This window comes from Sus scrofa, chromosome 14 (assembly GCF_000003025.6).
Source record: "Sus scrofa isolate TJ Tabasco breed Duroc chromosome 14, Sscrofa11.1, whole genome shotgun sequence".
Lineage (NCBI taxonomy): Eukaryota > Metazoa > Chordata > Mammalia > Artiodactyla > Suidae > Sus > Sus scrofa.
The window spans coordinates 83,780,681-83,799,836 of NC_010456.5; the positions used below are offsets into that span (position 1 = coordinate 83,780,681).

The 19,156-nt window shown below is 37.4% G+C and overlaps 1 protein-coding gene across 1 annotated transcript in view; it reads left to right on the forward strand.

Annotated features, from left to right (window-relative positions):
- The window catches only part of NRG3 (neuregulin 3), a 1,088,386-nt gene that overhangs the window by 463,719 nt on the left and 605,511 nt on the right, over positions 1-19,156 (forward strand). The window contains 1 exon segment of the mRNA XM_001927008.5: positions 7,261-7,390. Coding sequence (XP_001927043.3) covers positions 7,261-7,390 — 130 coding nt within the window.

Consider the following 19,156-nt stretch of genomic DNA (forward strand, 5'->3'; position numbering starts at 1 on the left):
TCTGTGTCTGAGTTTACCTGGACAGCTTGTTAAAGCAGCAGCCTGCAGCTGCTTCCAGAGTTTCTGATGCAGTAGCCCTGGGATGGGGCTGGTGAATTATCATCGCTCAGGTACTCCCAGCTAATGTCGATGCTGCTGGTCTGAGGACCACACCTGGAATAACACTCACTGAGGGAACAAGTAGAAGTGGGGGGAAAATAAATAAAAATAAAAAAAGTAGTCTGTGGGAAGCAGTCTGGTGGGACAAGCCAGGCTGCAGTGGGTGTAGTCCAGATGCTACCAGCTCAGAGCCATGCGACCTTGGGCCAGTGACATAGACCTCTAAGACTCAATTTCTCCATTTGTAAAATAAGAATAGTAAATAAAGCATAAATCCATAGTGTTTTGATAAGGTCAAGATATAGCCAAAGGAAAATGCTTAGCACAGTGCTGCATATATGGTAGCAGTTATTTAAAGACTGGTCCTTAAGTAATCTGGCTTTTAAATAGAAATTAGAGGAGTTCTCACCATGGTGCTATAGGTTAACGATCCGGCATTGCCACAGCTGTGGCTTAGATTCTGTCCTCCCTGAGCTGAGAACTTACATACGCTATGAGTGCAGCCAAAAAAAAAAGAAAGAAATTAGATGAGACAGGTGACAAAAACTAAGAAGAAAAGGGAAAATCAACATTATGTGGTAGTGGAAGCCAGTGCAAGTTTTTTCATGAAGATGGGAGTAGCTTAAAGTGTTAAGTGTTTCTGAGAGTTCAAACAAGTTGAGGGGGGAAAAAAATGTAAACATCCATTGGATTTAGAGGTTGCTAGTGAAGTATACTGGACCATTTCAGTAGAGTGATGTGGGAAGCAGAGATGATGTTCCAGTGACAGTAGCTGGGATTGTAAGTATTATTGTTGAAAGCAGTTTGTAGCGGTATGTGTATGTGTGCAGGTAGGAGGAAATGTATTCAGCTTTAGGGTAAACTCTGCAGTTCCCTAGTAAATGCATTTCCATTGAACTAGCTTTGTCCCATGCAGGTTTATTTAAGCTAGTGAAGTTTTTGAAAGCAAGATTTCAAACTGGAAAGTGGCCCCAGTATGTCACCCAATTTTAATAAGGGCCATTTCTACATTTGCTGCTAGAATTGATGGCTCTGGGATGCCCCAGGCACTGTCAGTTCTCACAGCAGCCCCATGACTCAACTGAACTTTTAAATTCCTTGCCTAACACTCCCCATTTCTCCCACGCCAGCAAAGTGAACAATTGTCTGATCTCTGGCAGCTGGAAGAAAGCTATCTTTGCTTCTTGCCAGCTGAGAAATGGTTTGTTTCCCTTTCAAACACCACTGCATTCTTCTTGCAATTTTCCTTGACCATTAAATATTTTATAACAGTCTTATGCCAGTATGCCTTCCTGGGTGCCCAACAAATGGCAGATTCCCCAGGGAATTTTAATGTATGGCAACAGATTTCATTTACACAGCTCCCTTGGAAGACCCTGCTGGAGTCCACAACCACATTCAAATGACTTCTGGCCTGTAAAAGTTTTTTTGCTAATCCTAGAAGCTTGTAGATTGCATCACCATATTCTTTTCTTAGAGAATTGTCATGTCTTGAACTCTGGGGGGATGGGGAAGGAAAAAAAAATGCTTCATGAATTTGACATTTACAAGCCAGGCTTGTGAAGATGCATTTAGGGTCTCATCTGTGCCTTATTACTTTCTATGCTTATGTATTTCTGCTCTTCCTGTCTAGAATTCATTTTCCTCTGCCAATTAAATCATGCCCATTCAGGATGTAGCTCCAAGGCCAACCTTTAGGAAGACTTTGGAGATAACTATAGCCTGAATTAAGTTCTCCCCTTCTTTGATTATCTACTGTAATTATTATCTGTAATAGCCCGTTTAGCACTCTTGTTCCTGCAACAAAATCTGCGTTCCCACAGTGTGCAGTGTTGTGCTGGCAGCGGAAAAAACCTCAGTGAGTAATATTCAAGTTCAAGTCAGTACTTAAGGGGGAAAACCAGTCATTGTTTTAATTCATTAATAAATTAGCTTTCACTGCAAAATCTGCAGGGATTTCTCTCTTCCAGCCGTACATTTTCTTACCATTTTGCCTTTAATGAATTAACCACCATCACTTCCCACTGTGTGTTTAATTATTGTACTGATTGCTTACTATGTATGCTACATGATGTGGAAAGAATACAGAACTTAAAAGCAAAGCACTCTCCCTGACCTCCCTGGGGATGGAGACCAAAACCCATAAAAATATAAGAAAACACATTAAACTACACATAGCAAGTGCCAGCTGAATGGTCTGGATAATTGCATAGCCTCCGTGGTCGCAAGTATGGGCACTGTTCCTCAAGCCAGCAACTACACTTCCTTCACTTGAGACCTTGAACTTTGCTTGGAAGGCTCATCCTTAACCAACTATGTTCATCTTAAGTCTATCATTCCTTTATCTTTCATGCCATCTCTTTGCGAATACTTCCCCTAATTATTTTTTTTCTCTCTTTTTTTTTTCCATTCTGTGGAGTTGATTTTCTGCTTTTCTCATAAAATTCTATGCACTTTACCTAAATTGCTTTTAGAATGCTTCTTGCGTCCTAACTTCTAAGCATTTGTTCATATAGGATTTTTATTTTATGATAAAGTGTGCATACTTTGCAATAGAGAATATTTAGAAAAAACACGTATAAAAAAATTATTCTTCTATAAGCATCTATTTTGTACACCCCCATGTCAGACCATCCCCATGTCAGACCATCCCCATGTCAGACCATCCCCATGTCAGACCATCCCCATGTCAGACCATCCCCAAGACTGGATTAGAGATGTGAAGACTGGCTCTGCCGCCACAAACTTACCATCCATTGACATGGGAGATTCATGAGATGATGTAGTGGAAGAGTGATGCCTCATAAGGAAGTACTTTGGAGTAAGGGAGAGCCTTGGAAGAGAAATCTGGATTCATGGGAATATCTCGCCCCTTCTGGTTAACCTACCTGGACCTCTGTCCATGTATTTTTTTTTTTTTTTGATTAATAAAAGTATTTTGTAACAATTTCGTTTATTAGATTTCTTTCCTAGAAACGGCATGTCCTCTTTGAATTGTAAATACATGACAATAATACCACATACTGTAGCCACCTTTGTGTATTGGACTGTCTTAAAAGTGACGCAGCTTTAAAACAAACAGGTTTCATATGTTGGATAAGCTTATAGATGAGAGTTGTATGTCTGATTGTTAAGATACCATGGTTACTTAGGGCCATAACTTTTTTGCAGTTAGATCTTACATGATTTTTCATTCTCACAAATATACCATATAGCACTCAGCTAGATATATTACAGTACACAATGTTACCCTAGGGAATAGAAAGAAAATAAGGAATTCCACTTTATATTTTATTTTTGTCTCATTTATACACTTGTTCTGTTTTATGTTTGTAATGTATGTTATATGTTAAAAAATAAAGCATATATATATATGCATATATGCATTTATAAACAGATCTATAAATATTGGAGGGTGTCATCCAAAAGTTATTACTGGGAGTTCCCGTCATGGCGCGGTGGTTAACGAATCTGACTAGGAACCATGAGGTTGCAGGTTCGATCCCTGTCCTTGCTCAGTGGGTTAACTATACAGCGTTTCTGTGAGCTGTGGTGTAGGTTGCAGATGCGGCTCGGATCCCGCGTTGCTGTGGCTCTGGCATAGGCTGGCGTCTACAGCTCCGATTTGACCCCTAGCCTGGGAACCTCCATGTGCTGTGGGAGCGGCCCTAGAAAATGCAAAAAGACAAATAAAGATAAATGGAAAATGGAATCTGCGTCTCGTTAAAAAGCAAACAAAAACCCAAAAGTTATTACCATCTCTTTAAGGGGCTGTGTTTCATCGTAATAGAAACCCTAACAGTGACTTAGATGTAGTATACTTATGATTTACTCTTTTAAAAAAGGATGTAGGTGGTCTTTTAGTTTTCTACTTTGCTATTCACATATTTGGCATAATGCCTTACACCTGTAAATTTCACCTCCTGGTGAATTTTATTTACCTTTCCCAACATCTCTGTGATTTAAAATGAGTGGTGCTGTATGGATACCCTACAGTGAAATGCATCGATAAATTCTTAAGATTTCCAATGTATTGATAATTGCATTTATTTACCTATAGAAGGATCAAACTCAGCATTCTATTGTTGTGTATTATTTAAAATATTTAATAATGATTTTTTTTTAATCTAGTCAAGTTGTGAGAGTTAAGTATGTGATTTGTAAATTAATTTTGGGATTCTCTAAGGTATGGAAATAGAAAACGTGAGGACATGTTAGACCTGACATCTCTATTCTCCCACCTTGAACTTTTGCAAAAGCATTTTACTTGGTTCTGATCCTGTGCATTGTGCTGATGGATGGTAAAGTGATGGGAAAGCAGTCTGTAGAATAGGGCAGTAACCACCAGAGACACTAGTTGTCAGATGGAAACTAATTGATTGTAATTGCTTTGCCATTGTACTGCTCCTGGAGTGTGTAGCTTGTTAAAACCGCTGATTATAAAATAAGGATTTCACTTTTTAATGCTGTAGCTTATGTTAATGAAAAGCTGTTCTTAGAGGAATGATCAGTGAATATCAATAAATGGATAATAAGAAATTAAAGGAAAACTTAACTAACTGATCATGAATTAATGTACTTCAGCAGTCAGAGTAGCAGTCAACTGTGTGGTGGTTCATATTGGATTTTTGGCTTGGAACTCTTGAATTTTAAATATTTCTCATAGAAAGAGAAATTGATTCTGTGTAACTCTTTATCACATACTGTCTTGAATAACAAATCTTCTCTGTAGAGATCTCCTGGAAAACAAACAAGAAAAATGTATCTATTTTGCAGAGCCTTTATTTCATGTCAAAGTATTAACAGGCAGATATTTTGAAGTGGAAAAAGTGAGTTCCCATTGTACGACCAAGAAAGAGAAGATGAGAAGTGGATTTTTCAATGCTCAATGTATATGAATAGTAATTGAAGACCCAATTACTATTGGTCTTTGTGAATCAGAAAGCTTTTTTTTTTTTTTTTTTTTTTTCTGTGCCCACAGCATGTGGAAGTTTCTGGGCCAGGGATTGAACCCGCACCACAGCAGTGACCCAAGCTGCTCTAATGACAATGCTGAATCCTTAACTCACTAATCCACTGTGCCACAAAAGACCTCCCAGGAAGTCAATGGTTTTTAGGGGGCAACATTTACCAACATCAAAATAGGTATACTAAAATGAAAATTTTAATTTGAAGTTATGTGAAATTTTATGAATTCTTATTAAATATTTAAAAAGTTGAGTTAAGTGAAATTCTTTAAGATATGCATTAATTTCTGTATGACTAATGGTATCTTTAATGACTGTCTTTCATCATTGGCATTTGAACTTCAGTGATGTTAGAGTTATCAGATTTATTGAAAAGATTTTCACTGAGCTTCAATTCTGATAAAAGCTCAACCTCTGACCTCCAGGAACTTGCAGACTAAAGAAACAGATAAACATGTAAACAAAGAGTTATTTGCAACACTGAAATGGGTGATAGAAGCGATAGAAGGTGCTGGGGGACACAAGGGGAAGATGACATGAACTCAGAAGGCTTTCTAGATGTTTCTGAGCAAAGAAAAAGATGGTCCTAGAAGAAGAATCAGTGTGACAGTTCCTGCTATTGGGGAAATTGGAAATGAAGTTGTATGTATTAGGATATAAGAAGATGAGGTTTGACAGGCAAAATTCCACATGACCTACGTCCTTCTTTGTTCTACTTAAGAAGTTGGAGTAATTCCTCTGGGAAAGGGGCCTATTGAGGCTTTAGTCTAGGTATGGGGAGAACATGAGTGAAGTTCCTTTCTGAATAACCAATCTCCCCTCCATTTGGATAGTGAGCAGGAAGAGGCACAGGATGACCTCCAGTTAGTAAGCTGATAGAATAGCCCATGCTGTTGAACCTTATTATTAATCTCTGTCTACAGAAAGGAAATTTAAAAAAGCTTAAATCCTGAGTCATATATTCATCTCTGACTTTTTAAATATATTTTTTCTTGACCGTTGCAATGAAATTGGTGCAAATACTTTGGTTACTTAAAACTCTGAAACCAAAATGTCTCCATGTCATAAGATTCTTTGTCCAATAGAAAGCATATACTTATCATTAGTTTCATATTTAGGAAGCTGATCTAGACATATAGCTTAATTTTAAAAATGTAAATGATGATGATTTAAAAAAATACATGTTTTAAGATTATGCTAAAAAAGACAGTAATTTAGTCCCATTAAATATTTACCAGAAACATTCTTCACATTTGAGGTTCTGTTTAGAATTTGGAACATTTGCATTTTAATTACATAATAAAAGAAGAAAGCGAAAGAATAATTGGCTTAGCTATTAGCGAATTACAGCTGTAAATTTTAGAAAAGCAAAACAAAACAAAACCCATACACACAGGCAGAAGCTGACATTGGTTTCCATAGAGGAGTCACAATATATGTATGTTGATCTGATGTTTAATGGCATTTGACAACCATAAAGGAAGTGGGATGTTTTTTGCTACTTTGGACAACATATTTGTTCAAATCATATTTGAAATAGATGAAAGTGAATTTGAAGTATTTGACTATAGAATCATTCACTTTTAGTGTTAATGTGTCCTCTGATGGGACTTGTCTAGAGTGATTCCAGTTGTTAAAATTTACTTGGAGAAAAAAGACAGTTTAATTCAGTGGTTGTCTTTATCTAGTCTGAGCTACTGTAACAGAAAACCGTGGACTAGGTAGGTGGCTTATCAATACAGAAATTTTATTTCTCACAGTTCTGGAGGCTGGGAAGTCTAAGATCCAGGTGCCTGTGGATTCAGTGTCTGGCAAGGAATTCCTAGTTCATAGAAGGCTGTTTTCTTGCTGTGTCTTCACATGACTGGAATAGGCAAGGGAGCTCTCAGGGATTTCTTTGATAAGGGCGTTAATCCTATTAATAACTTGGTCACCTCCCAAAGCCCCCACCTCCAATTAATTCTGTTACATTGTGGGTTAGGTTTCAAAATATGAATTCTGTGGAAACACAAACATTCAGTCTATAAAATGTTGCATTTTTTCAGTGCAGTGTTGGGTGGGCCCATCCTGTCTGCCTAGAGCCCTAAGGTCCATGCCTATGAGAAAGACTCAGTGCACAGATCCAGTCCAATGAGAGGAGCCAATGGTGTCAGAAGGCATGGCTGACAACATTTCTCTGTGTTTCTCCTGACAGCTACGACAACATACTCCACCGAGCGATCCGAGCACTTCAAACCCTGCCGAGACAAGGACCTTGCCTACTGTCTCAACGATGGCGAGTGCTTTGTGATCGAAACCTTGACCGGATCCCATAAACACTGTCGGTAAGTCACTGCAGCGATGGGCACCACAGGCAGGCCCTCAGATAGGCCTGGAAGTGAAGGGGGTTGTTGAGTTCCAGGAATATACAAAGGGATGCATACAGCCCAGGCGTCTGAATGGCAGAACCTACGGTCTTAATGTGGAAAGGAACAAGGCTGGTATCCTTAGTATTAGAGGAAGCTACAACTGAATTACAGTAGACAAGACTTGAGTTTTCCTTGGTCAAGTAAAGGAAGATTTAATTTTCTATGTGCTAGTTTAATGGACATAATTATTTACTCACTTTAGAAGCCTGTATTTTTGGTGTGGGATTTGGGCACATATGCTCGTACTCAGAAAAAAATATCTTCCTGGAGACATATAGGTTGTGGCATGACACAGTTAACTGCTCATCTAAGATCTAGAATCTCAATGTTTATTGTGAAGCAAACTTCAGGGACTGTAAATGGGTCCAGAGAAAATTGGATCTTATTTTGATCTGTCCTCCTTTATTAGTTTCAATACCTAAAAAAAAAAAAAAAAAAAAAAAAAGCTTTTGATGATGAAATACTTTCCAGCAAGATGTTGTAAATGAAATCATAGTCCTGTTATAGTCTACATAGAGAACTACTCAGGGAAAATTCCCAGTGAAGATCAAGAAGGTGTCGAATTGGTTTTAAGAAACAGAAGATTATGTAACTGCTAAAAATAAAAACAAGTGGAGGTAAATAATGCACTTGTAGACACTGCAGCTTTAAGGCTCCATGGCAGAATCAAATTAGCATCCAAAAAATATTTCTCGTTGAGCTTTTATTTCTAGCACTACCCTGGTAATTTGTTTTTGCTTGCAATTGCATATGCTTCAGTGATCATCTATATCCACACCCCTTTCCTTCTCTTTATTTACTCTCCTCATATGACACAGTTATTAAATTAATTATTCTGAATCGTGAAGCATGGAAAATTATGACTTTCTTTTCTCTCTATTGCTATTATAAAACTTTATTCCATGTTGTTTTATTAAGATGGCACAGAGAGGTGTGTCTTACAGTTAGGAACGTAGAACATGTCAGCAAATCCTGCCTGGCTCCACAAGCCTGCTTCACTTCACTGGGAGCCTAAGTTGCGATAGTGGGAAATAAGACAGGTTTGGAAGAGCTGATCAATGATAGTGACCAATCTCTGTAAGAGCCACCGTGTATCCCATGGCCTTTCTTCACCTTGGCTAGACGGCTTTCTTGTGACTTGGGCAGTGCCATTATATCAATCTCTTTTACAAAATTAACATCCCATTTCTATCCTCTACAAACCTGAGTTGGGGATAAAGGGACCTGGGAATGGTTCCTCCGCATGTTCCTCTTCTCTTGCTCTGTTTATTAGAAAGTGCAAACACAGGTGCAAAGTACACAGTTGACTTGAAGACCTCAAGGAAAGGCCAAGAATGAGCTACCATTTTTTTTCTTTTTCCTTTTTTAAAAACTATAGTGGATTTATAATGTTTCTTCAATTTCTGGTGTACAGAAAATACAGCAAAGTGACCCAATCACATACAATTCCCTGTGCTATACAGTAGGGTCTCATCCATTCCAAATGTAGCCGTTTTCATCCCCAAACCCCAACCTCCCCATCCATCCCACTCCCTTCCCCCACCCTGCCGTGAACCATAAATCGAGCTACCATTTCAAAACATGAAGTCTCTCCATGCTCTTATATTCAACTATATGTTGAAGTACCTTTGCCAACCCAGTGGTATGGTGTGAAAGTAGGCAATGCAATCAAATACCTTTAAATTGAGAATTGATTGATGAGGGGTGAATCGGGAGTCTCACCTAAAGCAGTGACTCTTACAATGGTGTTTACCCCAGGGAAGCTTCAGATCGGGCCCTAGCATTATACGTAGACAGGTCCAATTTATCCTTTACAAAAACTGAGAATGTTGAAAAAAACCAAAGAATACCTATCCTTTTTTTAATACACAGCCTCATTTTGTATATATGTATATATATGTATGTATGTTTTTGGTTGCCATATCATTATATTCTCTATTAAGTTCACGGGGATATTAGTTTGCTAGAGATGCTGTAACAGAGTACTACAGATTGGGTGGTTTAAACAACAGAAATATGTTTTATTACAGTTCTGGAGTCTAGAAATCTGAGATCCAGGATGTCAGCAATGTTGTTTGCTTCTGAGGGCCATGAGGGAAAGATTCCTTCCAGGCTGCTCTCCTTGGCTTGCAGAAGGCTGTCTTCTCCCTGTGTCTTTTCATCTTCTTTCCTCTGTACAAGTCTTTTTCCAAATTTCCTTTTCTGAAAAGGATAACAGTTGTATTGGATTAAGGTCCACTCTCAGGGCCCTATTTTAACTTAATTACATCTGTAAAGACTCTTTCTCCAAATGTGTCCACATTCTGAGGTACTGGAGGTTAGAACTTCAACATCGGTCTTACTTGGTAGACAAAAACCAGTCTATGACAGTGGGTCTTGGGTCCAGAAATCAGTTCCTTTCCTTTTGCATATATGGGCTTGTGTAATTTTTTTAAACATACACAGGCAGAGATATAGTTATGGTTTGGCTGGACATACATGTGTAATAACTTTGGATTCTGTCTTCCTATATTCTTGCATATTTCAATGCCGACAACCTGTTATTTAACATAGAGTCCCAACATAGCTAATCATGACAAAAGACTAGCCTAAGACAGAACTGGAACTCATATAGGTTAATAGATGCCTATAAATCTCCTAATAGTGCATTTGAATAAATCACACATCGCACGTGTCAGCTATTCATCTCCCAGGCTTTGCTATGAATAAAAGGCTTACATTTGTTCCTGCATCAGCCACTTCTAAGAATTCCAATGTAGTTATTAATAATATGCCATTTTGTACATCACTCTATTTAAGTAGTATGTTTCATTTATTCTCCTCCATTCGATACATGTTTATTGAGCATCTCCCATCGCCAAGATACTATTGAATGAATATATACAGAAATGAACTTAGGAATTAAATGGCACTGCACTTGGAGTAAGTGAAAGACTTCATCCGTAGGAAATAAAGGAAAACAAGAGAAAGTAATTTCATGTGACTGGCATGCTACCAGGGCTATCTTTATGATGCATTACTAACTGGATTATGTTGCAAGTTAAATAAAACACAATCTAATGGATCAGAGCAGCAATATTAAGAGGTGTACATGAGTCTAGCTCATTAAGTAGTTTGCTTTTAAATGTCTTCACAGATTATAAACATTCAAATCTGAAAGAAATTGGTTTTTTAGTGTTTTAAAAATAAATTGCAATTCAATTATGAGCTAAATCAAGATTTTTTTTCCTATGCTGTACAAATTTGATCATGCTCTAACATATTTGCTTCCTTGCTAAGGAAGAATTGTACAAAAAACTACCTAGATTATCCCTAGTAGAGGTCCTGGAAGTGTATGCCCCCAAATGGTAAAATTGCAAATCTTGGGATAGAGGTTTCATGGTTTCCTCCTCGTTATTGTCTTACTCTTGAGTGAAATTTCAAATCTTTCCAAAAAACAAAACAAAACTATGGTGGGAATAATGAGAAATTATAGTCAAACTAAGGAAAATTTAAGAGGAATACTAAGATCCTAAAAATAACTTGCTAGAGAGATTTTTAAATAATAATAAATAGGCAAACTTTGTACTGCTAAATTTAAAATGTAAGTCATTTATCATTAGCTGACTGATTAATAAAAACAGAACCTAGTACTTTATCTTGTAGAATAAGGAGAGATTCATACATCAGGACAAATCATTTTTCAATAAACTTGGTTGCCGATCAAGTAAAACAAATCAAAGTTAGATTTTTACTTAGTTCTGAAATACCAAAAGTTTTCCTGAATGAATTTGAGTTATTGTAACAGATAAGTAAAATATTAAGGAAAATAGTAAACAAAGTTATGTATTTATTTATATTAGCAATTGAAAGAACCTTTTGAGCAAAAAGCAATGAAAGGAAAAGTTAACAGCCTTGATGAAACATTTTTTGATCTGAATGTTGTAAATCAGAAACAAAATTAAAAGAGAGTCTCAGTAAACTATACAATAAACATGGGAAAGAATTGATATTCTAAAGAAGTCTCACAGTAAAGTGAAAGTTGTCTCAATAGGGAAACAGACAAAAGAGAAGGACATCCTCTTCCCTTGAAAAGGACTCCAAATGACCAATAAGCATGGAAAACACTCAGCCTAACAAAGAGATGCAAATTAAATTTTTATTTACTTTTCATATGTCTAATGATTCTTTTTTTTTTTTTTTTTTTTTTGCCTTTTGTCTTTTTAGGACCGCACCCTAAGCATGTGGAGGTTCTCAGGCTAGGGGTCTAATCAAAGCTGTTGCTGCCAACCTTCGCCAGAGCCACAGCAATGCCAGATCCGAGCTGTGTCTGCGATGTACAGCACAGCTCATGGCAACACCGGATCCTTAACCCACCCAGTGAGGCCAGGGATCGAACCTACAACCTCATGGTTCCTAGTCAGATTACTTTCTGCTGCGCCAAGATGGGAACTCCTGTTTAATGATTTTTAAAAGCAAATAGTTTGGGGAGAGTGCAGTAAAAAGCATCATCTTGTTCACTGCTTGAGGGAGTGTACTTGGTTAAACATCTTTCTGTAGGAATGTTTCACTGTGTCTCAACATCTTTAAACGTTTTCTAAGAATTTAACCTACAGGAAAAAAAAAAGGATATGTATGTATGTGTATATATATATATATATATATATATATATATATATATATGCACACATATAATTTTTTAAGGATGTTCACCACAGGATTTGCAATAGCAAAACCAGCAAATAAAACAAACCTAAATTTAGATGTCTATGTACATTAGAATATATCTATACCTTGGATGAATTCAACATGAGTAGAATTTCAAAATGTTGAAGGACGTAAAAATGTTCATTATATCATATTATGCATGAAAACCAGGACATAAAATTGTGAAGTTGAACATGGAATACCAATCCAGTTCTAAAAACGAGCTAAATAAAAAGGCTAATAGGATTTACAGCTATTGTCTTCTTTGAACCTTATGAGTTTTCCAAGATCACTACATGGCACATGTATTTCATTTGTATAACATTTGGTTAAGACATCTGACCCCTGCTTCTCATTTTTGAATTAAGAAAGATAGTGTTCCTGTCTATGCTAAATCAAGGTGATTATAACTCACTATTATTAGACAGATAAGAGAACTTTCAATTAAACCATTCTGGATTAAACACTACCAAGTCTACTGCAATGTAAATGCTCCTCTTAATAATAATTCACTTTTGCTCTTTATAATAATTCTTTTCCAAGCTAAATTCATGGATTTTGAAACATTAAAAAAAAAGTTGGGGGAGTTCCTATTGTAGTTCAGTGGTAACGAATCCAACTAATATCCATGAGGATGTGTGTTCAATCCCTGACCTCACTCAGTGGGTTGGTGATCCAGCATTTTTGTGAGCTGTGGTATAGGTCTCAGACATGGCTCAGATCCTGCATTGCTGGGGTTGTGGTATAGGCTGGCAGCTACAGCTCAGATTTGACCTCTAGCCAGGGAACTTCTATATGCTGCTGGTGCAGCCCTAAAAAGACAAAAATATAAATTAAGTTGGGTTGAGTAATAGAAAGTTACATCCTACAGAAATGAAGCTGGGTAGGAAAGGAAATCATGTCACTAGAAACTCCTTGAATCAAAATATCCTGAGTAAAAGCAGGGTGTTCTGTAATATATTTATTTTTATGCCATTTCTAGAAATTAAGAACTTGGGAAAAGTTGCCATCCATAACATATTTCGCTAGCCATTGTAACTGAAAAGATTACTAGACATTTGAATGGGCCAGATGTGTTATGAACCCAGATTCCAGTTAAAAAGATGTCTCTTATGAATTGAAACTCATTAAATGTTGCACTTGTCTTGCTGCAAAAATGGATTTTCAAAACTTTGGACAGGATAGTATTTGAGCTGAATTTGACCTGTAGTGATCATTTTGGAAATCTATCAAGCAATTCATTTGAAGATGCTTGAATCACTTGAAAAATGAAACTGCTGGAAAAAGAGGCAAGTGGTCCAGTAGCCACCACTGCTCAAGGCAATACTTCATAAACGGGGTGATGGACTGTACAGTGAGCTGGGTGAGATACTCTTGAGGTTGGTGAGTGGAAGTGGGGGAGCATTTAAAAGGGGAGAGGAACCCCATGAGGAGTTTCTGGTCTTCACTGTGTCTAGTTCTGCTTGAGGAGGTTTTGAAATCAAAACGTCCACTTTTTAAGAGAATTGATTGGGCACAATGTAACAATATCCCTAGGATATACTATGTAAAATTATAGGACCATCCCTGTTACTGTTTCACTGGGTCACTTTAGAGGTCCATTAGCTCTTCCACCGAGAGAGGGTCCTTTTTATCAGAAGGTTCTCCAGTAAGTGCTCTTGAGAGTGGCCACTAATGACTGACTCCCTGTGGTTGAAGCAAATCAGAATGAAAATGGAGTTTTGGCATACATCCCTGAACTCCATTGATGGGAGAGGATGGAGGCTGAGGTGTCTATAAATCCAAGTCTAGTGGTAGAGTCCCTTCAGAGTTGAATTGAATAATAGGGTAAAGAACCCTCGAAGAAGTTACAAGTTCATCACATAATTGTTCATGAGAATGTTTGCTGCAACCCAGACATAATTTGAGTAATTTGCTCGTATAGCCATGTTCATACCAGGTGGTCTACTGATTGTCGGGCCGATTCCTCAGGCAAACATGCCAGTAAACTTTCTCAGATAAGGACAGTGATGGCTCAGATATTCTTCCTAATCTCCTGGGGCAGGGAGGGAATTTGTCACATTTTCTGTGTATATACCAAAATGTCAGTCTCTGTGTACTCAGATAAATTGCTCTCCCTGGATGGAAAAGTATCAGCAAATCTGGCTGAAAGAATACACCTAGGGAATGTCTATGTGATGGTTCCAGTGTGTGAGGCACCCATAGCAGCCCTGGAAAGAGGTAGTAGTGATTGAGGCGAAGGGCATCTCTCAGGTTGTAGTGCAGTAGGGCCAGGACTCAGACTAAGCAGGTTGGCTCTAGGGTCTGTAAACTTAGCTTTCTGCTAATATCTTTCCTTAACAGGCCTGGTGGTCCAGAAATCCTAAAATCCAAACTGCTTAAAAATGTAATATTTACTTTCTGGTTGTCTTTTAAGATATCTCAGTATTGATTAAATACTACCTGTGCTTATAATTATATATAACTAATATATACATATTTTAAGTCCCCAACATATTATAATCTGAGTGATCATATAGATTGTCATCCAAACCTCAAAACGTTTGAGATGTAGTGGGAGGTTTTAGTAATTTATTCTGTGATATAAGCACAAACCAAGAATGCCCTGAGCTAAGTAGGATATATGGTTGCCCTAATTTTAATTTAGACAAAATTAAATTTCATAGAAAAGCAGGTGATCATGCACTGTATGCGAGTGTGTGTGGGTGTGTATGTATATGTATACACATACACTTTACTGTTTTTCTTAATATAAATTTCATAGAATTGCACAACCTCTGTATTGTCATTTCAACTTTGCCCCAGTCAGTTGAGAGCTCCCTAAGAAGGCAGAGCATGGTCTCTCCACCATCCCCCAAATCTGTGTTAAGTACACGCCAACATCCAATTAATGTGCTCTTTAGTTAAGAATATATCTGCCTATTTTTTGTGAAAGCTAACAAATGTGATGGGAGAACAAAGCCCCCTTTATTTTATAGAAAGAAGCCTTAGAGTGTGTTTCTGGTTTACCTTGGAGTGCATCTCTACAACTCTGTTTAATTTTTATGATTATAGCTATTCTGGTGGCTTTATTAATATCAAGGAAATGGCTGGAAGCAAAATTGATCTTATATACACAATAGTACACACATACACTTATGCTACACCTACTAGGCACGGGCATCAGGGCATGGCACTGAGACTCAATGGCAAACAAGAAACAAAGGTCCCTTCCTTTACAGAACTTGCTGTTAGTTGGAACACCAAGAAGTTCACATAATCTAGTGCTACAGGATGCTGTGATAGGCAGGCACAGTCACTGGGCGCCAAAGTTCACACTTGGGATAGCAGGGAAATCCTTAATAGACTGGTAAACTTGGAGGAAATATCTTCACTAAGTGTATTTACATACCACTCCCCCCTGCAAGTTTTAAAAAATGAGAAAAGATAAAATTAAAAGGATAAGGAAAAAATGAAAGCATTAAACATGATTTGGGAATTTCTTGCTTGCAGATAATGTCATATTTGAGTGATATAGTGTATGTTCATGTGTGTGTATCTATATCATATTCGTGTGGTGTAAAATGTATGTGTAGTCCTATCCTATATACACTAAAATATATGTGGCAATTTTATAGTTTTTTTCCCATCATTACACCCACATTTATTAAGTATATTCAGTGTTCCAGGACCAGGGGAAGGTGGTAGGAATATAGTAATGAATAGTCTCAGAAAACTTGTGGGATTGAGACAGGCATTTTCTAGTTCAATTCAATGTGATAAATTCTGTAATCTATATCATCCCATCTATATGAACTATATATGCATAGCTCTTATCTCCAGAGAAGAATCCAATACCCAGTGGTCCTGCAGCCAGTGAGAGCTTCTGAGAGAAAGTAACATCTGAATTTGCATTTGGAAAGATAAGAGCCAACTCATTTCTTATTTTGAAGCCTGCTTTGGCTTGACAACAAAAGTGTAGAGAGGCAAGCTGCTACTGGGGAAAACTTCCTTCAAAGCTCAAGGAAAAAAGTTCAAAATTATTTTAGATACAATTAAAATAAGATTAAGGTAATACAATTAAGAATAATCAGTTTCATATACATTCTTTATGCAGTTAGTCATTTATTTTCTGAATCATTTCTTTGAGTTGTTTCTTCTCTTATGTTCAAATAGTTCTTAGAAACATATCAAAGTGAGGTGACATTTTAGATTCTGTTTCCTCAAACAGTGAATTTTTATGGTGAGTAGACAGAGAAGGCAAGAGTATGATTTTCAAAATGAATAAGTGTCACCTTGATTAAATTATGATTATTAAGATCAACTTTATTGGATAATTAATTTAGAATTTATATCTACATATATGAAATATTTGCAAAAACTACTTAATAGCAGCAATCTAAAAATTAATTTATTAACTTCTTTGGTATAAGAAATGACTTTCCAGCACTAAAATTTTCCTAACAAATGAAACATACCCGTGCAAGGATGTCTTGACCATCGATCATTATTGAATTATTCAGAGAAAATGTAAGGAAGCTATATTTAAAGATTCTTATTGGTCTGTTCAAGTAAAATGCCCTACATTTTCCCAGTTAAGAAAATATTTCTTTCATCTAGCACAGCTACTGTAAGGCTCACAAGAGGTCAAAGTAAGGTAACTTTGAAGGGTTTCCCTTACAATGGGTCAGGTAGCATTTTGGCATAAACAGTAACACAGCAACTAGAGGCAGAAAGGCTGTAAGAGTTCCTAAAACAGGGCAATTTTCTAGTTTCCCAAAGACTAGTTTCTCATTCAAACACATCATAAATGGAGTTATAGCTGCCATCAGGGAAAAGAGTTATGATTTCCACAGCAGACTTCATTAAACAAACAGACCCCAGGCTTTTTTGAGGCAGATGGGTGTTCCAAGATGGGAGTGTGGAGAGACTAAAATGATGCCAAGAGGCCAGTGTGCCCTGAGCCTAGCCTCCCTGGACTCCTCTGACAGCATGTTGATCTCAATGACCCTGTGCTCCTGAAGGGCAGAAATTCTATTAGGAACTTGCAAGCTTTGAGCATGTTAGTGAGTGGCTCCATTGCTGGAGGAAAACCATTCTCCAGCAGTTATAAAGTAGTAGCTAATAATAGGACTACGGAGAATGAAAAATACTAGGTTGGAAAGAATTGGCAGAAAGGATGCACTGATAAAGCATATACTGTAAATAAGGTCATAATTTTGCTACAGTTTGGGGTGTTCTCCTGGGCTAATTTACAACCACAATTGAAGTCACATAGAAGCCTTACTCTCTGTGACAAGGGTTTATTTTCAGTGCTCTAGAAAGCTCTTTTCTTTCTGCCTGGGTTAGCGTGTGTGAAAGAAATAATGATTATTTTAATGATATTAAATAGTAGCTTTGATCTCTTCTCACCACAAGCTAACCAAAACATTATTGGATGTATGAAATGATTCATCTGTGAACAAAACTTCTGTTTCCATTATAATATTCCTGTTCACCTACCTGACTCTCCCACAAGGCTGTGAGTTCATCTTTGCTTCTGGAGCCTGCCACCTACTCAGTAAAAATAAATTTTATGAATGAAAAAGAACCCTAGACAATACCTTCCACCTGCATTTTTCAGAAGACAAATGTGAGGTGTTAAAAGGGAGGCAAGAAAAATGCTGATAGCCATCTTCCATTTCACACTTACTAAAAGTAAGGCAGTAGTTTGGAGCCTTTGTGCACTGCTTCCTGATCACCTGCCTAGTCCTGCTACTAAATCTGCAGAAGTATGTTGTGTCCCCATTTGGTGTAAGAAGGAACTTTGGAGAGGGAAGATAGCATCTTTAATGACATCCAGCCACTAGGTGGCAGGATCGGGCATCAATCTCAGTTCTGTTGGACTTTAGTTCTTGACTTTCCAACTTTGTCAAGGTCATCTTGTAAAGTTGTTGAGGTTGAAGGTTAAAAATAAAGATTTTCATGCTCCTCCTCTGAAGTTTCAAACTCAGGTCTTAAGATGGCATGCAAGCATCAGTGGTGCATTCAGTATTCAGATTCAGTTATTGAGACACACTTGGGAACAGCGAATGAGACTAGCGTTTCTCAAACTTTAATAGGGGGAATGAATACTCTGGAGATTTTGTTCAACTGAAGATTCATATAGAGCAGGTCTGGGTGAGGCCTGAGATTCTGTATTTCTAATAATGTCCCAGATGTTACCCTTGCTTCTAGCCCAAATAGTATACTTACAGAAGAAAGGAATTAAATCAATCATGCTTCCCAGCACAGTTTGCAACCCTTATCCCCATCCCAAGGGTCTTTTCATAAGAGAATGCTACTGCAAAACATCCTCCATCCATATGGAGCTCAGTAATTATGTCTGAGCAAGATTTTCTGTGTATGCCTGAGAATACATTTGTAAAACTTTGGGAAACTCTGATTTATCTCTACTAGTTACCTAATAATTCACATATCTGCTAAGTGAGACTCCTTGGGTACCTGCAACGTTATGTCATCTTACACCCATCCCATCCATAGCAGTTTTATAAACCACATGCCTCATCGGGTTTCTGTTGTATCAGGAGGATTTTATATACCACATTTGCAGTTTGGAGATCTAGTCTAGGCAATGAGTATTTTTACCAAGAGAAGTTTGGAGCTAGGAGAAAGTGTTCTCTGCATCATTCAGAGATATGGACACCACTTGTTAAAATTTGACAATAACCACATATCCCTAGGCATTTAGTTCAACCATGAAAATTCATCTGAGGCTTTTAAAAATAGATATTTTCACACTAAGAAAACTATTGTGTATAAACATGACAAAATGTTAATCAATTTTACAATGGAAAACTGTTTTGCCAAAGGACAGTTGTGATTTATTGAAAACCACGATGTTCTAAATCTAGGCTTTGCTGCTTCCTATCTGTGTGACATTTGGTAATATTTTAGCTTCTGTGGCCTTTAACTTCTTCATTGTGATACAGTGTGATTAGAGATAATTCCTAAGGTCACTTCCAATTTTAAGATCGT